At 40.6% G+C, this 19,911-nt stretch overlaps 1 protein-coding gene across 2 annotated transcripts; it reads left to right on the plus strand.

Moving 5' to 3' along the window:
• Window positions 1-370: 370 nt before the first annotated feature.
• LOC311141622 (uncharacterized protein) lies at window positions 371-18,393 on the plus strand. Of its 2 annotated transcripts, none has more exons than XM_084177010.1 (6): window positions 371-496; window positions 3,518-3,663; window positions 4,439-4,485; window positions 9,761-9,838; window positions 16,965-17,049; window positions 17,498-18,393. In XM_084177010.1, exons 1-6 carry the CDS (start codon window positions 480-482, stop codon window positions 17,542-17,544), a joined length of 420 nt encoding a protein of 139 aa, XP_084033136.1. In that variant the 5' UTR covers window positions 371-479; the 3' UTR covers window positions 17,545-18,393. The 2 variants fall into 2 exon arrangements, with proteins under 2 accessions (XP_084033136.1, XP_084033137.1); XM_084177011.1 differs by lacking the exon at window positions 3,518-3,663 and adding an exon at window positions 806-889 and having other exon boundaries at window positions 377-496; window positions 17,498-18,392.
• The last annotated feature ends 1,518 nt before the right edge of the window (window positions 18,394-19,911 follow it).

Consider the following 19,911-nt stretch of genomic DNA (forward strand, 5'->3'; position numbering starts at 1 on the left):
ATACAAAATTGGGAAAAAGGAACATTTCCCTGCCAACTAAAACGAAAAAAAACACCCATTCCACTATTTCACCCTACCTAGTCCTACTCCAGACCACCTGTCTGAGAGGAAATAACACTACCACTCAACACCTTTCTCCGCCCTTGGGCTGAAGACCGACGTCAGCTGATGAAAAATGTTCTGGGAAGCAAAGCAACCATGCGACCGAGAGTGTTTCTTGGGGTGTAATCATTAGTCAAAAACGTCAAACGGAAGCCGTTTACTCCAAACGTAAAACGTTTTGCAACGAAAACGAGTTTATGTATTGGACAAATTCAGGCCCCTCCCCGTTTCGTTCAGTTGGGTTCCTAGTGAATACGCCCCCAGGTGAGCTCGCGACCGACCAGCAGCAATGAGGAGCGCTTCATTCTGACAACAACAACACCTGCATGCAAAAATGTGGACAGAGGTGAAAAACCACACCAAAATGATCTTTCACGATGGAAACACCTCAGAGGTAAGAGTAAAACAAATTAAAAAGGTAGGTTATATAGGAATATCAGCGGTGGAAAAAGTACCCAATTGTCATACTTGAGTAAAAGTAAATATAGCTTAATAGAAAATGACTCAAGTAAAAGTGAAAGTCACCCAGTAATATACTAACTGAGTAAAAGTCAAAGTATTTGGTTTTAAATACACTTAAGTACCAAAAGTAAATGCAATTGCAAAAATATAATTACGTGTCAAAGTATAAATCATTTCACATTCCTTATATTGAGCAAACCAGACGGCACGATTTTCTTGTTTTTTTTTTGTTTACGGAAAGCCAGGGGCACACTCCAACACATAATTTACAAACTACGCATGTGTTTAGGGAGTCGGCCAGATCAGAGGCAGAAGGGATGACCAGGTATGTTCTCTTGATAAGTGTGTGAATTTGACCATTTTCCTGTCCTGCTAAGCATTCAAAATGTAATGAGTACTTTAAGGTGTCAGGGCAAATGTATGGAGTAAAAAGTACACTTTTCTTTAGGAATGTAGTGGAGTAAAAGTAGTAAATATATATATAATAAAGTACAGATACCCCCAAAAAAACTACTTACAGTGCCTTGCAAAAGTATTCATCCCCCTTGTCGTTTTTCCTATTTTGTTGCATTACAACCTGTAATTTAAATTGATTTTTATTTGGATTTCATGTATTGGACAAACACAAAATAGTCCAAATTGGTGAAGTGAAATGAAAAAAATAGCTTGTTTCAAGAAATTCTAAAAAATAAATTACGGAAGAATGGTGCGTGCAAATGTATTCACCCCCTTTGCTATGAAGCTCCTAAATAAGATCTGGTGCAACCAATTACCTTCAGAAGTCACATAATTAGTTAAATGAAGTCTACTTTTGTGCAATCTAAGTGTCACATGATCTGTCACATGATCTCAGTGTATATATACACCTGTTCTGAAAGGCCCCAAAGTCTGCAACACCACTAAGCAAGGGGCACCACCAAGCAAGCGGCACCATGAAGACCAAGGAGCTCTCCAAACAGGTCAGGGTAAAAGTTGTGGAGAAGTACAGATCAGGGTTGGGTTTGAACATCCCACGGAGCACCATTAAATCCGTTATTAAAAAATTGAAAGAATATGGCACCACAACAAACCTGCCAAGAGAAGGCCGCCCACCAAAACTCACGGACCAGGCAAGGAGGGCATTAATCAGAGGTAACAAAGATACCAAATATAACCCTGAAGGAGCTGCAAAGCTCCACAGCGGAGATTGGAGTATCTGTCCATAGGACCACTTTAAGCCATACACTCCACAGAGCTGGGCTTTACGGAAGAGTGGCCAGAAAAAAAGCCATTGCTTAAAGAAAAAAATAAGCAAACACGTTTTCGCCAAAAGCCATGTGGGAGACTCCCCAAACATATGGAAGAAGGTACTCTGGTCAGATGAGACTAAAATTGAGCTTTTTGGCCATCAAGGAAAATACTATGTCTGGCACAAACCCAACACCTCCCATCACCCCGAGGACACCATCCCCACAGTGAAGCATGGTGGTGGCAGCATCATGCTGTGGGGATGTTTTTCATCGGCAGGGACTGGGAAACTGGTCAGAATTGAAGGAATGATGGATGGCACTAAATACAGAGAAAATTCTTGAGGGAAACCTGTTTCAGTCTTCCAGAGATTTGAGACTGGGACGGAGGTTCACCTTCCAGCAGGACAATGACCCTAAGCATACTACTAAAGCAACACTCGAGTGGTTTATGGGGAAACATTTAAACGTCTTGGAATGGCCTAGTCAAATCTGTGGTATGACTTAAAGATTGCTGTACACCAGCGGAACCCATCCAACTTGAAGGAGCTGGAGCAGTTTTGCCTTGAAAAAAAATCCCAGTGGCTAGATGTGCCAAGCTTATAGAGACATACCCCAAGAGACTTTCAGCTGTAATTGCTGCAAAAGGTGGCTCTACAAAGTATTGACTTTGGAGGGGTGAATAGTTATGCACGGTCAAGTTTTCTGTTTTTTTGTCTTATTTCTTGTTTGTTTCACAAGAAAAAATATTTTGCATCTTCAAAGTGGTAGGCATGTTGTGTAAATCAAATGATACAAACAGGAAAAAATCCAAGGGGGGTGAATACTTTCGCAAGCCACTGTAAGTAGTACTTTAAAGTATTTTTACTTAAGTACTTTAAAGTGAGGAATGTTTACATTAGATGTTTTTTTAAAGATATGTTAAATGTATAGCCTACACATTTTCGTCAAAACGTGCTTGCTTAGCTGTTAAGTTGTTGCTACTTGTTTACATCCCTGTTAGTGAGTATTTATCCTTTGCCATAATCCATCTACTGTCACGGTTTCGGCCGAGGCTGCTCCTCCTCCTTGTTCGGGCAGGCTTCGGCGGTCGTCGTCCCCGGAGTACTAGCTGCCACCGTTGTATGTTTCGATGTTTGTTTGGTTTTGTCTGATTGGTTACACCTGTTTCTGTTTTGTGCTTATTATGTGTCCTATAAGTTCTCGTCGTTTGAGTCTTGTGTTGTGTGTAATTGTTTCACCGGTCAGCAGGAGCTGTGAGTTATATTCTCTCCATTTGTTTATTTCGAGAGAGTGTCCGCACTTGTGCGCATTTGTTTTGTATTTTGTGGTTTACGCAGTGTGCGTAAAGTTCACTTGCCTCCGGCTTGGTTGTAGCCGTTTGTTTGTTTTTCGTGTCTTTAACTAAAGACTTTTGGACGAAGCCTCTGTTGTCCTGCGCTTGATTCCCACACCACATCCACGCTCGCACCTGACATCTACCTGACAGGTGTGGCATATCAAGAAGCTGATTAAACAGCATGATCATTACACAGGTGCACCTTGTGCTGGAGACAATAAAAGGCCACTCTAAAATGTGCAGTTTTGTCACACAACACAATGCCACAGATGTCTCAGGTTTTGAGGGAGCATGCAACTGGCATGCTGACTGCAGGAATGTCCACCAGAGCTGTTGCCAAATAATTGATTGTTAATTTCTTTACCATAAGCCGCCTCTGTCATTTTAGAGAATTTGGCAGTACATCCAACCGGCCTCACAAACACAGACCATGTGTAACCACTCCAGCCCAGGACCTCCACATCCGGCTTCTTCACCTGCGGGATCACCTGAGACCGGCCACCCGGACAGCTGATGAAACTGAGGAGTATTTCTGTCTGTAATAAAGCCCTTTTGTGGGGAAAAACGCATTCTGATTGGCTAGCCTGGCTCCCCAGTGGGTGGGCCTATGTCCTCCCAGGCCCACTCATGGCTGCGCCCCTGCCCAGTCATGATTAGGGCCTAATTAATTTATTGCAATTGACTGATTTCCTTCTATGAACTGTAAAAATGTTTTCCTTAAAGTATTTATTTTTTAGGAAGTATTAATGTTACTGTCCCCACTACAACAATACTTAAATACATGCAATTTTGGCTTTGAAACATTTAATTGAAATACTGTAGAATTCCATTCATTCCTATCGAGGACTGCTTCTTCTGAGGAGTGGCAATATGGCAAGTCATGTCTAGGTGGAATACAGCTTTTGTCAAATTGACATAAATTGTTAGTTTTTTTTTTACATTTTAGCTAACCCTTCACCAAACCTTAACCTAATTATCATAACCTGCTATTTTAATTATACTAACCTGCTGCATAAGTTCTCCTGAACCTGCTATGAAAAGTCAATTTTGACAAAAGCTGTATCCCTTCTAGACAAAAAAAGATATGTCATGTAAGGGTCAGTGGAGTTAAAGTAAGCATATTTCTTAGTTTGATCAGAGTGGTGTAGGCCGAAGATAAGTCTATGAAATGCACAGACAAGAAGATGCTACTGAATGCTTCTCTGGTGTGATTTTTCCAGGAACTTTTGTGTGTGTGTACTGTGTTTTCATTGGGATTGTGTTTGTGTGTCGTATATGCGTTCTCAATCAGTGTGTTTGTCTTTCAAAGGGCTGTTCCAATGCACACATGGGTCTTCTCTACACATCAAAGCAATGGTGAGTGTGTCCCAGTCTCCAACACACACACAGCCACGGCCGGCCAACTCATTAGGCAGGATTAGGCAGCCGCCAATAGGCGGCAGATTAACGAGGGCGGCATTTTCTGAGCTAAACTGACCAAGACGCACCTCCAACGACAACAACACATGAAACCTCACATAATTCTGCCCCAAAACAATGGCAATTTCTCACAAGTGGCATAAGGGCTTTTTAGGTGAGCGTTGATGCCGCCCTCTGATAAGCAGTGCCCACTTTGTCAAAGGCAGGGGTGCAAAATATTTTGCTTGTCCATTCCCATCGCGCCTCTTCAGGGTGCTGTTGGAGAGATGCATCGTTGTGGCGCAACACCAAAGTTCTGTAAAAAAAAATGAATCTAACATAAATGTAGCAGATATAGGATATGGCAGAAAGAGTATGTGGCCTTTTCTGTAGCCTACAGGCTGGAGATAAAATGCATGACAATGTAATGAGACGGACACTTTTTACATCATGCAGGTTTCTCCGATCAAATAGCCGAACCTAAGTGGCACCCAATCAAATAAAAAATGCACTGTCATGTTAACAAACAACATTTACTAAAAACAGGACAGGTCAAAGTAAAATGGACAATATGGAATGGACAATCACAATTGTTGTCCAGGAGTTTCACTCGATTGTCATGATCATTGGTTTCAATTTTGTATCTGTCATTTTTTGACAAGCTGATCATAGCGAAAAAGAAAATACTTCTGCATTTACCGCTGTGTAAACCCATTGCAAATAGGCTCACGATAACTTCTGATAAAGTTGGGTAGCTGATATTCAGATCTTAAGTTGCCAAATTGATCAGTCACAGGAAACTGGACTAATAAAGCCAATGCAACGGCCTGTTTTACAAATGTTGATCCTACCACATGGATGGGCATTCATCAAATTCCATTGATTTTTATGAATGCCCATCCATGCATTGTTGGTTAAGGGCTTGTAAGTAAGCATTTCACTGTAAGGTCTACAGTCATGGTCAAAAGTTTTGAGAATGACACCAATATTAATTTTCACAAAGTCTGATGCCTCAGACTTCAATGCCATACAACACTCCTTCCGTGGCCTCCAACTGCTCTTAAACGCTAGTAAAACTAAATGCATGCTCTTCAATCGAACGCTGCTTGCACCCGCCTGCCCGACTAGAATCACTACTCTTGGCGGGTCTGACTATAATAATATGTGGACAACTACAAATACCTAGGTGTCTGGTTAGACCGTAAACTCTCCTTCCAGACTCACATTAAGCATCTCCAATCCAAAGTTAAATCTAGAATCGGCTTCTTATTTCGCAACAAAGCCTCCTTCACTCATGCTGCTAAACATGCCCTCGTAAAACTGACTATCCTACCGATCCTTGACTTCACCGATGTCATTTACAAAATAGCTTCCAACACTCTACTCAGCAAGTTGGATGTAGTCTATCATAGTGCCATCCGTTTTGTCACCAAAGCCCCATATACTACCCACCATTGTGACCTGTACGCTCTCATTGGCTGGCCCTCACTACATATTCGTCGCCAAACCCACTGGCTCCAGGTAATCTATAAATCACTTCTAGGCAAATCCCCGCCTTTTCTTAGCTCATTGGTCACCATAGCAACACCCACCCGTAGTATGCGTTCCGGCAGGTATATCTCACTGGTCATCCTCAAAGCCAACACCTCCTTTGGTCGCCATTCCTCCCAGTTCTCTGCTGCAAATGATTGGAATGAACTGCAAAAACCTCTGAAGCTGGAGACACTTATCTCCCTCACTATCTTTAAGCATCAGTTGTCAGAGCAGCTTACCGATCACTGCACCTGTACACAGCCCATCTGTAATTTGTAACTACCTCATCCCCATATTGTTATTTATTTTGCTAATTTGCACCCCAGTATCTCTATTTGCACATCATATTCTGCACATCTATCACTCCAGTGTTAATACTAAATTATAATTGTAATTATTTTGCACTATGGCCTATTTATTGCCTTACCTCCATAACTTACTACATTTGCACACACTGTAGATATTTTTTCTATTGTGTTATTGAATGTACGTTTTTTTTATTCCATATGTAACTCTGTGTTGTTGTTGTTTTTACCGCACTGATTTGCTTTATCTTGGCCAGGTCGCAGTTGTAAATGAGAACTTGTTCTCAACTGGCTTACCTGGTTAAATAAAGGTGAAATAAAAAAAAAATGCAAATTCCCTCTTTGCCATGAAAATGAACTTAATCCCCAAAAAACATTTCCACTGCATTTCAGCCCTGCCACAAAAGGACCAGCTGACATCATGTCAGTGATTCTCTCGTTAACACAGGTGAGAGTGTTGACGAGGACAAGGCTGGAGATCACTCTGTCATGCTGATTGAGTTAGATTAACAGACTGGAAGCTTTAAAAGGAGGGTGGTGCTTGAAATCATTGTTATTCCTCTGTTAACCATGGTTACCTGCAAGGAAACACGTTGCTTTGCACAAAAAGGGCTTCACTGGTAAGGATATTGCTGCTAGTAAGATTGCACCTAAATCAACCATTTATCGGATCATCAAGAACTTCAAGGAGAGAGGTTCTATTGTTGTGAAGAAGGCTTCAGGGCGCCCAAGTCCAGCAAGTGCCAGGACCGTCTCCTAAAGTTGATTCAGCTGCGGGATCGGGGCACCACCAGTGCAGAGCTTGCTCAGGAATGGCAGCAGGCTTGTGTGAGCGCATCTGCACGCACAGTGAGGCGAATACTTTTGGCGGATGGCATGGTGTCAAGAAGGGCAGCGAAGAAGCCACTTCTCTCCAGGAAAAACATCAGGGACAGACTGATATTCTGCAAAAGGTACAGAGATTGGACTGCTGAGGACTGGGGTAAAGTCATTTTCTCTGATGAATCCCCTTTCTGATTGTTTGGGGCATCCGGAAAAAAGCTTGTCCGGAGAAGACGAGGTGAGTGCTACCATCAGTCCTGTGTCATGCCAACAGTAAAGCGTCCTGAGACCATTCATGTGTGGGGTTGCTTCTCAGCCAAGGGAGTGGGCTCACTCACAATTTTGCCTTAGAACACAGCCATGAATAAAGAATGGTACCAACACATCCTCCGAGAGCAACTTCTCCCAACCATCCAAGAACAGTTTGGTGACGAACAATGCCTTTTCCAGCATGATGGAGCACTTTGCCATAAGGCAAAAGTGATATCAAAACATCGACATTTGGGTCCATGGCCAGGAAACTCCCCAGACCTTAATCCCATTGAGAACTTGTGGTCAATCCTCAAGAGGCGGGTGGACAAACAAAAACCAACAAAATCGAACAAACTCCAAGCATTGATTATACAAGAATGGGCTGCCATCAGTCAGGATGTGGCCCAGAAGTTAATTGACAGTATGCCAGGGCGGATTGCAGAGGTCTTGAAAAAGAAGGGTCAACACTGCAAATATTGACTCTTTGCATAAACTTAATGTAATTGTCAATAAAAGCCTTTGACACTAATGGAATGCTTGTAATTATACTTCAGTATACCATAGTAACATCTGACAAAAATATCTAAAAACACTGAAGCAGCAAACTTTGTGAAGACCAATACTTGTGTCATTCTCAAAACTTTTGACCACGACCTGTTGTATTTGGCGCATGTGACAAATAACAATTTGATTTGACATGGTAGGCTACACCCCAGTAAGCACACAAGTCTTTTTTTGGTCCTGTTCAGACCGGACATCTTTTTTTTGGTGTGTTTTACAAACAGTAGGCTTACCACATAGATGGGCATTCATAAAAGTACATTTCAGGCAACACTGTAGGCTACACCTCAGTAAGCACGGACCGACGCCGACGCCTTTTGGACGTCTTTTTCTGGTGCAGTCCAGACCGTCCTTGATTTCCACATCCACGGACATTGGTTTTTGGTCCGGTCCAGACCAAATCTGAACCAATCATAGACGTCTGTTTGATTCAGATTTTGTCCGGTCTGGACTAGGGCTGTTGCGGTGACCGTATTACCGCCACACCGGCAGTCACGAGTCATGAAGGCAGTCAAATTCCATGTGACCGTTTAGTCACGGTAATTAGGCTTCTCCAAGCTCTGGTGCTGCTGCTGGTCATTAGTAGCCTACCAAACTTGCTAACTGCCTGGGACTCAGCACTCTATTGTCCCTCTAATCACTCTGACATCAATGCAATGTAATCGAAAATCTAATCAAACACTTCATAAGAGCCCACGAGCTCATATTGCGCAACATTTCTACAGGCTATGCAATTGCGCGAGAAAACAGAGTGATGGCCTCTATTAAAAAGAGTAGGATCCCAACAGCTTTCTATAGGCCTGGCCTACTATATTTATTTCTCAACTTTCCTAATATTAAGCACATTCCTTTAATTTACAACAGGAGTATAGCCTACCTGGCTGGCATGAAAATGAACCACGGGAAAAACGTCCTCTATTCCCAATTTAAGTGCATAGATGACCTAACATAAGGACAACTCAGAGTATGCTATTCTGTTCTTCTGAAATAGACTCCATTTTCTTCATATCATGCTTTTTTAGACCTGTCTAAAATAAATAATGGATTTATTGTGAAGGTGTAGGCTATATTACATGGATTTATTCGACTTTTTTAAATGTAGATATTCCAAAGGTCTGCATCAGTGGCTTGTAGGCTATGTGTGGAAGCCAGGAGATGCTAAATATGTTTATGTTAATTAACTGTCAATTACCGTGAGATCGACAGTTATTTGCTTGACAATCACCGGCTGACGAAATGTCATGACCGCCACAGCCCTAGTCTGGACCAGCCTTGATTTGGCCCAAACATAGACATCTATAAATTACATATTTTAAACTTTCATTCAGAAAATGAGCCTGACTTCAACATCCGGAAAATATATATTTTCAACGTCTGGAAAATACGTATTTTCAACATCCGGAAAAAAGTATTTTCAACTTTCATGCAGAACCGAAAATGAACCTGATTTCACCGTCCGGAAAATACGTATTTTTCAATGTCCGCAAAATATGTATTTTCAACGTCCTGGAAAATATGTATTTTAAACTTACGGAAAATACATCTTTTCACCTTTCATTCAGAGCCTAAATTGAAATCAACTTCAATGTCTGGAAATTACGTCCTTAGATGTCTTTTCAACGTCATTTTGCTTACTGGGACTATTCTAGTTTTGCGGGGGCAGCATTTGTTGGTCTCGCCTAGGGTGGCAGAACTGCAAGGACCGGCCCTGCACACAGCATATATGCGTCTATATCTTATTAAAGTATGTCTTTTTTCAGATTCTCAAGGGTCAACGGCCATTCCTCGTCCCTCGTACACAGATGACCCACTGGCCAGAGGCAGTGGCATCATCCCAGGTGACACACACTCATCACTTGTTTGCATTGACAAAGGCATGTCTGTGTTGCCTATGTGAGACGAAGATGACAGTTGCGTTGGTGCATTGATCTGTCAGGCAGATTAAACCACACACAAAGGGGGCTGTTTCCTGGACACTGATTAAGCCTAAGGGATTGACAAACTGAATTGCTTTCATGGAGGACTGGCTTGAATTGTGAGGACAATTTATTTTCATCATAAGCAAAAGCTATAGGTTTTCTACCCAAAGCTGCAAAGTAAATGTTGTGATCCATTTTAATAAACATAGCAAAATTGATAAAAGGGTGTGGCAATAGCAGGATTAGTGGAATCTAGTGGGCAAAACCTTGTGCTTTAACATTAATTCATGGCGGAAAATGCAAGCAAATTCAATGGCTAATTTCTCTGAACAAGAGAAAAACCCTATCACCAAAGTCACTGTGAATACATTACATAGTATTAATAAACAATACTCCAAGCTGCAGCTTCATACTACTTGTCAAACATAGAGAACTGATACTGTACACTGAGAGTACACCTTCCTAATATTGAGTTGCACCCCCTTTTGCCCTCATAACAGCCTCAATTTGTCGGGCATGGACTCTACAAGGTGTCGAAAGCGTTCCACAGGGATGTTGACTCCAATGCTTCCCACAGTTGTCAAGTTGGCTGGATGACCTTTGGGTGGTGGACTATTCTTGAAACATATGGGGAAACTGTTGAGTATGAAAAACCCAGCAACGTTGCAGTTCTTGACACACTCAAACCGGTGCACCTGGCACCTACTACCATACCCCGTTCAAAGGCATTTAAATATTTTGTCTTGCCCATGCACCCTCTGAATGTCACACATACACAATCCATGTCTCAATTGTCTCAAGGCTTAAAAGTCCTTATTTAACTTGTCTCCCTTCATCTACACTGATTGAAGTGGATTTAACAGGTGACATCAATAAGGGATCATAGCTTTCACCTGGATTCACCTTGTCAGTCTGTCATGGAAAGAGCAGGTGTTCCTAATGTTTGTGCACTCAGTGTATACTGGCCATTGGTGTGGTCTTGGTGTGGGGTTTGGGGCATCCGTGGGTGGTTTTTGACCATTTATTTCTAATCCTCACGTCTTAATCATTGTCCAAATTGGATGTTGGGTACTATATTGATTAAATATGATACAAATCCAACAAATTGAAATGGCCAATTTGTGTGCAATCAATTAGCTTCATTTCAAATGATCTTACAACAAAATAATGTTGCAGGAATGGTTATCTTATTTGTTTCTAACTACAGAAACTATTTCAGAACAATCTGAGCTAGAGGCTGTTGAAATCCTCTTTATTTTGCTTTTTGAGGTGGAACGACTCTGGTGGAAAATAGAAACCCTTAATCAGACACATGCGTCGTTGTCCAGAGCCAAGCAGGCCAGAGGTTTGGAAGGCAGCGTGACATTCCTCTAGCCACAGTAATGATCAGTAATAGTTTGATTTTGAGCCAAGGGGCAGTTCATTTAGCATTACGCTGCTAAGTAACGTCTCTGCACTGTGCGGTTCTATTCCAGGATAGGCCGAAAATATTTTTATATATATCTCATATTTTAGACCTATACATGCCTCCTGTAAGACCCTATGATCCTTGAACCGTACATGATACAGACAACATCTTGGTGTCATTCTACTCCTTACAATGTGCTCTTAACATATGGCGTAAAGTGCCTTCAGAAAGTATTCACACCCCTTGACTTTTTCCACATTTTGTTGTGTTACAGCCTGAATTTAAAATGGATTAAATTGAGATTGTCACTGGCCTACACACAATACCCCATAATTTCAAAGTGGAAATATGTTTTTCGAAAGGTTTACAAGTTAATTAAATGAAAAGCTGAAATGTCTTGTCAAGTATTCAACCCCTTTGTTATGGCAAGCCTAAATAAGTTCAGGAATAGAAATGTGCGTAACATGTCATGTAATAAGTTGCATGGACTCACTTTGTGTGCAATAATAGTGTTTAACATGATTTTTGAATGATTACCTCATCTCTGTACCCCACACATACAATTATCTGTAAGGTCCCTCAGTCGAGCAGTGAATTTCCAACACAGTTTCAACCACAAGGACCAGGGAGGTTTTCCAATGCCTCGCAAAGAAAAGCAGACATTGAATATCCCTTTGAGCATGGTGAAGTTATTAATTACACTTTGGATGGTGTATCAATACACCCAGTCACTACAAAGATACAGGCGTCCTTCCTAACTTAGTTGCCGGAGAGGAAGAAAACCGCTCAGGGATTTCACCATGAGGCCAATGGTGACTTTAAAACAGTTACATAATGGCTGTGATAGGAGCAAACTGAGGATGGATCTACCAAATTGTAGTTACTCCACAATACTAACCAAATTGACAATGAAAAGAAGGAAGCCTGTACATGCATCCTGTTTGCAACAAGGCACTTAAGTAATACTGCAAAAAATGTGGCAAGGCAATTCACTTTTTGTCCCGAATATGTTATGTTTGGGGCAAATCCAATAGAACACATTACTGAGTAGATATGGGTATTCCGAGTGGCGCAGTGGTCTAAGGCACTGCATCGCAGTGCTAGCTGTGCCACTAGAGATCCTGGTTCGAATCCAGGCTCTGTCGTAGCCGGCCGCGACCGGGAGACCCATGGGGCGGCGCGCAATTGGCCCAGCGTCGTCCAGGGTAGGGGAGGGAATGGCCGGCAGGGATGTAGCTCAGTTGATAGAGCATGGCGTTTGCAACGCCAGGGTTGTGGGTTTGATTCCCACAGGGGGTATGAAAAAAAATATATATGTATGCACTAATTGTAAGTCGCTCTGGATAAGAGCGTCTGCTAAATGACTAAAATGTAAATGTGAGTACCATTCTCCATATTTTAAGAATAGTGGTGGCTGCATCATGTTACTGTATGGGTATGCTTGTGATCGTTTAGGACTGGGGAGTTTTTCAGGATAAAAATTAAACGGAATGGCGCTAAGCACAGGCAAAATCCTAGAGGAAAAACTGGTTCAGTCTGATTTCCACCAGACACTGGGAGATGAATTCACCTTTCAGCAGGACAATAACCTAAAATACAAGGCCAAATCTACACTGGAGTTGCTTACCAAGAAGACAGTGAATGGCAGTTACAGTTTTGACCTAAATCTACTTGAAAATCTATGGCAAGACATGAAAATGATTGTCTAGCAATGATCAACAACCAATTTGACAGAGCTTGAAGAATTTTTAAAGAATAATGGGCAAATATTGTACAATCCAGCTGTGCAAAGCTCTTAGACTTACCTAGAAAGACTCACAGCTTTAATTGCTGCCAAAGGTGATTCTAACATGTATTGACTCAGGGGTGTGAATACTTATGTAAATGAGAGATTTCTGTATTTAATTTTCAATAAATGTGCAAACATTTCTAAAAACACATTTCACTTTTTTTTTTTTTTTTTTTAGCAGACGCTCTAATCTTTGTCATTATAGGGTATTGTGTGTAGATGGGTGAGAGAATATATTTCATCCATTTTGAATTCAGGCTGTAACATAACAAAATGTGGAATAAGTCAGTATGAATACTTTCTGAAGGCACTTTATGTCTAGATTTTGAAATGCATAATTTAACCAACATAAATATTCATGTTAGTGGTGACGTTTAAACACATTTGGGATCGTTAACGTTTCGAAAAAATCCCTAACCAAAAACGTATTCTTTTTACAAAATTTAAAATCACAGTGCTGTTATCACAAAACTACCACTAACAGGTCACGATCATCATCAAAAATGCTAAATTAAAACATTTAACAAATGCCTAACGCAACAGTGCTGTAAGTAGGAGGAGATATGAATCTTTCAAATTATTTGCGACGGATATAAAGCGCTTCACACGTCATCGTCGTTAACAGTTGGAAATATTGCAGAGTGAGACAGGGAAGTGACAGCAGCGAAGTCTTGTATGGCAATACTTTGAGAAGTTAAATGAGAAGGTGATGAAATGCAAACATTGCGAGGTGGAATTGAGCTACAGTGGCAGTATAGGTGCAATGCTGAAAGAGAGGCACCGTGAGACCCAACCCGTTGCTGGCAGCAGTATGATATGGGACGGAGTGAGAAAATCACAGCGCTGATTCCAGAATTGATTGCAGTTGATATGCAGCCATTGTCAACGGTAGAGGATGTCGGCTTCAATACCCTAATGGCATATCTAGAACCTGACTACAAGATGCCGTGTCTAAAAAAAATGTGACGGGCCTGATGGAGAAATTGTACAATGATTGCTCTGCAAGTAAAAAACACCATACGTGGCGTTAACAACAGATTGTTGGACGTGTCTGAACACCCTGTCATACATCATTGCAACGAACCATCACATTGATGAGAAGTGGAGGAGAGGCACACAACCTAAAACGGCATTAATACCATCTTTGCTGAGTGGGGTGGGAGACAGCAGTAAGGTGCCGTCTGGTAGGTAGCCAGGAATGGTAGATTGAACTTCATTGCCCTCTAGCGGTCACACACAGGACCATATCGGAATTGTGAATTTACACAATTTTATCACATCAATTGTGAATTCACGTCAGTTTAAAGATAGAAAATGGCAGTTTAAACATAAAGAAGTACCCTTTTTGATTTTGTTCATTTTAGGACATATTGTTTGGAACAATATACTCTACAATTACAACACATTTCCAGAGTGGGCTCTCTGCTAATTTTGAAGTTATGATACATTTTATGAGCACCACTAACACAGTGAATGGGAAAATGGATTCAAAGGGAACTCCCTCTGCTGGTGATGTGCAGAATGTGCAATCCTAAAGGAGGGCTGTGATTGGTTAATGACTTATAATGTCATTTTCTATATATAAAATAGTACCAGAGAGCCCACTCTGGAAATTTGACATGTTTGAAGAGTATATTGTTCTAAACAATGTCAAAAAATAAGCAGAATCAAAGAGATATTAATATTTTTAGTGTTGAAATAAATATATGTGAAAAGTTGTTTTTCAGAATCTAGACATACTCTACATTTTTAGAGCACACTATAAGGAGTATAGTGACACGAAGATGTCTGTATCATGTACTGTTCACGGGTCACTGCGTCTTACAGGAGTCATGTATACAGGGAGGGGAAAAAAGTATTTGATCCCCTGCTGATTTTGTACGTTTGCCCACTGACAAAGAAATGATCAGTCTATAATTTTAATGGTAGGTTTATTTGAACAGTGAGAGACAGAATAACAACAAAAAAATCCAGAAAAACACATGTCAAAAATGTTATAAATTGATTTGCATTTTAATGAGGGAAATAAGTATTTGACCCCTCTGCAAAACATGACTTAGTACTTGGTGGCAAAACCCTTGTTGGCAATCACAGAGGTCAGACGTTTCTTGTAGTTGGCCACCAGGTTTGCACACATCTCAGGAGGGATTTTGTCCCACTCCTCTTTGCAGATCTTCTCCAAGTCATTAAGGTTTCGAGGCTGACGTTTGGCAACTCGAACCTTCAGCTTCCTCCACAGATTTTCTATGGGATTAAGGTCTGGAGACTGGCTAGGCCACTCCAGGACCTTAATGTGTTTCTTCTTGAGCCACTCCTTTGTTGCCTTGGCCGTGTGTTTTGGGTCATTGTCATGCTGGAATACCCATCCACAACCCATTTTCAATGCCCTGGCTGAGGGAAGGAGGTTCTCACCTAAGATTTGATGGTACATGGCCCCGTCCATCGTCCCTTTGATGCGGTGTAGTTGTCCTGTCCCCTTAGCAGAAAAACACACCCAAAGCATAATGTTTCCACCTCCATGTTTGACGGTGGGGATGGTGTTCTTGGGGTCATAGGCAGCATTCCTCCTCCTCCAAACACGGCGAGTTGAGTTGATGCCAAAGAGCTCCATTTTGGTCTTATCTGACCACAACACTTTCACCCAGTTCTCCTCTGAATCATTCAGATGTTCATTGGCAAACTTCAGATGGGCATGTATATGTGCTTTCTTGAGCAGGGAGACCTTGCGGGCGCTGCAGGATTTCAGTCCTTCACAGCGTAGTGTGTTACCAATTGTTTTCTTGGTGACTATGGTCCCAGCTGCCTTGAGATCATTGACAAGATCCTCCTGTGTAGTTCTGGGCTGATTCCTCACCGTTCTCATGATCATTGCAACTCCACGAGGTGAGATCTTGCATGGAGCCCCAGGTTGAGGGAGATTGACAGTTATTTTGTGTTTCTTCCATTTGAGAATAATCGCACCAACTGTTGTCACCTTCTCACCAAGCTGCTTGGCGATGGTCTTGTAGCCCATTCCAGCCTTGTGTAGGTCTACAATCTTGTCCCTGACATCCTTGGTGAGCTCTTTGGTCTTGGCCATGGTGGAGAGTTTGGAATCTGATTGATTGATTGCTTCTGTGGACAGGTGTCTTTTATACAGGTAACAGCTGAGATTAGGAGCACTCCCTTTAAGAGTGTGCTCCTAATCTCAGCTCGTTACCTGTATAAAAGACACCTGGGAGCCAGAAATCTTTCTGATTGAGAGGGGGTCAAATATTTATTTCCCTCATTAAAATGCAAATCAATTTATAACATTTTTGACATGCGTTTTTCTGGATTTTTGTTGTTGTTATTCTGTCTCTCACTGTTCAAATAAACCTACCATTACAATTATAGACTGATAATTTCTTTGTCAGTGGGCAAATGTACAAAATCAGCAGGGGATCAAATACTTTTTCCCCTAACTTTAGGTCTAAAAAGGGCCTAAAATGGCTGCTTTCATCATTATTTTCTCAAACGTACAAATGTTAAAAGCATGTCGAACATCCTTCCTCACAATTAAGTTTCTATGTGAGAATTGCCAGAACAATCTGAGATACCCAAAATATTTCCATTCTGTCCTGGTGTGGAATCGCCCTACTGCAGCAAACTGTTCCATGTCCAGTAGATGAGTTTGCGCTTCTCTGTTGAGACAGCTTTTTCATTCGAAGTTACAGGTATAACATTTGAAGTGGTATGGTAGCATATATTATGCGTTGGAATTTCACAGATTTTTTTTTTTTCCTTGTCAACTTTTTGACACTAAGCCTCTGTGTATGCTCCTAAATGTGTGAACATGCATTGCTCTCTGTAAACCTGTGTCTGTGTAGGTGCCATTTCAGCAGCAGTGTTCATTGGTTTCGTACTGGCCCTCTATGCAGTCCTGTGGAAGTGTATGGTCTCACCACCCCAAAAGTAAGGAACAGGAAACTAATCCAAACAGCATTCTAATATGACATTGTTTTAAAAAGAATTACTTGTCCAGGCTTGATAAGATTGTGATGACACAGTCTCTGTTATCCTATCTCACACATTGCCACCACAATAATCTTTCTCTTCAAATAGTCACCAGTAATGTCAGTTTGAACTCTAACAACTGTCTGATGTAATTAATCATCTCTGTTTATCCACTGAGCATTGCTGCTGCTACAGTATGCCCTTGTTTAATTCTTCACTTCTTTTGACACCATAGTTTACAATTAAAGTGGATAATTCTACCCAAAATGAAGTTATGTATAACATGTTTTTCCAAGGATTCAGAAATTATCATTTTATATTTAGCTTATTTAGCAAATATAGCCTGAAGCATAATAAGAGTTAGTCACTGAGTAACAGCTGTGATCTTTGAACTCTCTCAACCCAGGAAGAAGAGGAGGGTTTGAGAGCAGCGGAGCCAAGTGTGTTAACTGAGCATCAGGATCTCACCTACGCCATCTGGCCAGAGGATGGATCTAACTCAAACTCATCAAAACCCATCCAGTCAAATGGACCCTAAAGGATATATTCTCTCATCAGGATGTTCCTGGACAACAGAGAGGGAAGGGAGATCCTGACACCTGTGCTCAGGGCTAGGGGATATGCTCAGAGGATGGACTGGAATCTAAGGATCCAGTCAAATGGATCTAAAACGATCCCCTAAATTGCCCTTATAGGATCCACTTGAAAGTGCATTAGAGAGCATGAGCACACAATCTAAATGATTCTCTAGGATCCACTGAAGGCACTGTATTCCACATTGCTCAGTGAAACTTTATTCTAACTGAAGCGTAGCTACGCTGTTGTTCTGCAGGTCAGACAGTTGTAGTTTGTACCGGTCTGTGAGCTCTGTACTACTGAGGTAAGGGGCAGCACAGACCACTGTTCTTCCTATCAGTAAACAAGCCTGCTGGCATGGCAACCATATGGTTTTATCAACTGGGTGAAGGTGTATGTAGCTGAGGATAAGGGTTGATTCCATGTGTTTGAAAGCCAAGGAAAGTCTATGAATGGGACATTTGCTGACAATTTTATATTGGGTTGTACAATATAAAATTGTACAATTACTTAAGGTGAATGTGCTGCAGTTTTAGGGTGTATTTAATCATGTTTTAATGTCTTGTTTGTATGAATGTCTTGATTGAAATTCTTTGATTTGAGTCAATGGTATGTCTGCTCTGAAATCCAGGTTGTTTTGTCATGTTGCTTTTTCCTGAAGACATGACTGACTGTCTGTTCCTTCCATTAAACTGTGATTTATGTGTTCTTGCACATTTACAACCGAGTTTTACCTTTGCTCTAAAAAAGTTTGTTGTGATGATTGTACATTTACTGATTGACAAACAATGCAAATTACCAAACAGTACTAGGAAAGGAAAGGTTATCAAGGGATTAGAAATCCAGGGCATAAAAACAAAGGTGTCATTGCATTGTACGCTGATGATTCATGTTTTCTTTTAAATCCACAACTTGAATCCCTCCATAGCCTTATAGAGGATCTAGGTACATTTTCTAACATCTCTGGATTACAACCAAATTATGATAAATGCACTATATTACGTATTGGATCACTAAAAAATACAATCTTTACATTACCATGTAGTTTACCAATAAAATGGTCTGATGGTGATGTGGATATACTCGTAATACATATCCCAAATGAAATAAATGATCTCACTCCAATACATTTTAATAGAAAGTTAGCAAAAATAGATAAGATCTTGCTACCATGGAAAGGTAAATACCTGTCTATTTGTTGAAAAATCACCCAGATTAACTCTTTAGTATTATCCCAGTTTACCTATTTGCTTATGGTCTTAATTATATTAGAAAAAAATATTCCATTTTATTTGGAACGGCAAGCCAGACAAAATTAAACAGGCCTATTTATATAATGAATATGAATTCGGAGGACAGAAATTATTAAATATTAAAGCATTAGACCTATCACTAAAAGCTTCAGTCATACAAAAGTTATACTTAAATCCGAACTGGTTCTCTAGCAAATTAGTAAGATTGTCTCACCCCATGTTCAAGAATGGCCTTTTTCCCTTTATTCAGATTACAACCTCTCACTTTCAGTTATTTGAAAAGGAAATAATCTCCCAAATATCACCATTTCTAAAACAAGCCATAGAAAGTTGGTTGCAATTTCAATTTAATCCTCCAGGAACGACAGAACAAATAATGCAACAAATATTGTGGTTAAACTCAAATATATTAATTGATAAAAAGCCAGTATAAAAAAATTAATAAAATGTTTAAAAAAGGTATAGTATTCGTAAATGATATCATAGGTAGGACTGGTAGAGTTATGTCGCACATGCAGCTAACAAAAACATATGGAAATGTCTGCTCTACCCAGAATTACAACCAAATAATTGCAGCAATACCACAAAAATGGAAGAGGAAAGTGGAAGGGGGAGAAAGTAAGGAACTTGTCTGTCGGCCCTGCATTAAAGAACATAATTGGTTAAAGAAAACTGTGATAAATAAAGAAGTATACCAGTTTCATTTAAGGACCAAAGGATTGACAGCCGTCCCATATAGATTGCAAAATAGTTGGGAAGAGATTTCTGACGTACCGATTCAATGGCAAATGGTTTATGAACTGATATGCAAAATGACGCTGGATTCAAAACTGAGAATTTTTCAATTTAAATTATTATACAAAATTCTTGCAACCAATAGAATGTTATTTATATGGGGAATCTTCCCAGCTCTGCAGATTTTGCTGCGAAGAGAATCATTAGACCATTTGTTTTGGTACTACCAGAAAATGATGTCATGGCTTTAGAAGCT

The sequence above is a fragment of the Coregonus lavaretus genome (assembly GCF_964263955.1).
Source record: "Coregonus lavaretus genome assembly, chromosome: 14".
Lineage (NCBI taxonomy): Eukaryota > Metazoa > Chordata > Actinopteri > Salmoniformes > Salmonidae > Coregonus > Coregonus lavaretus.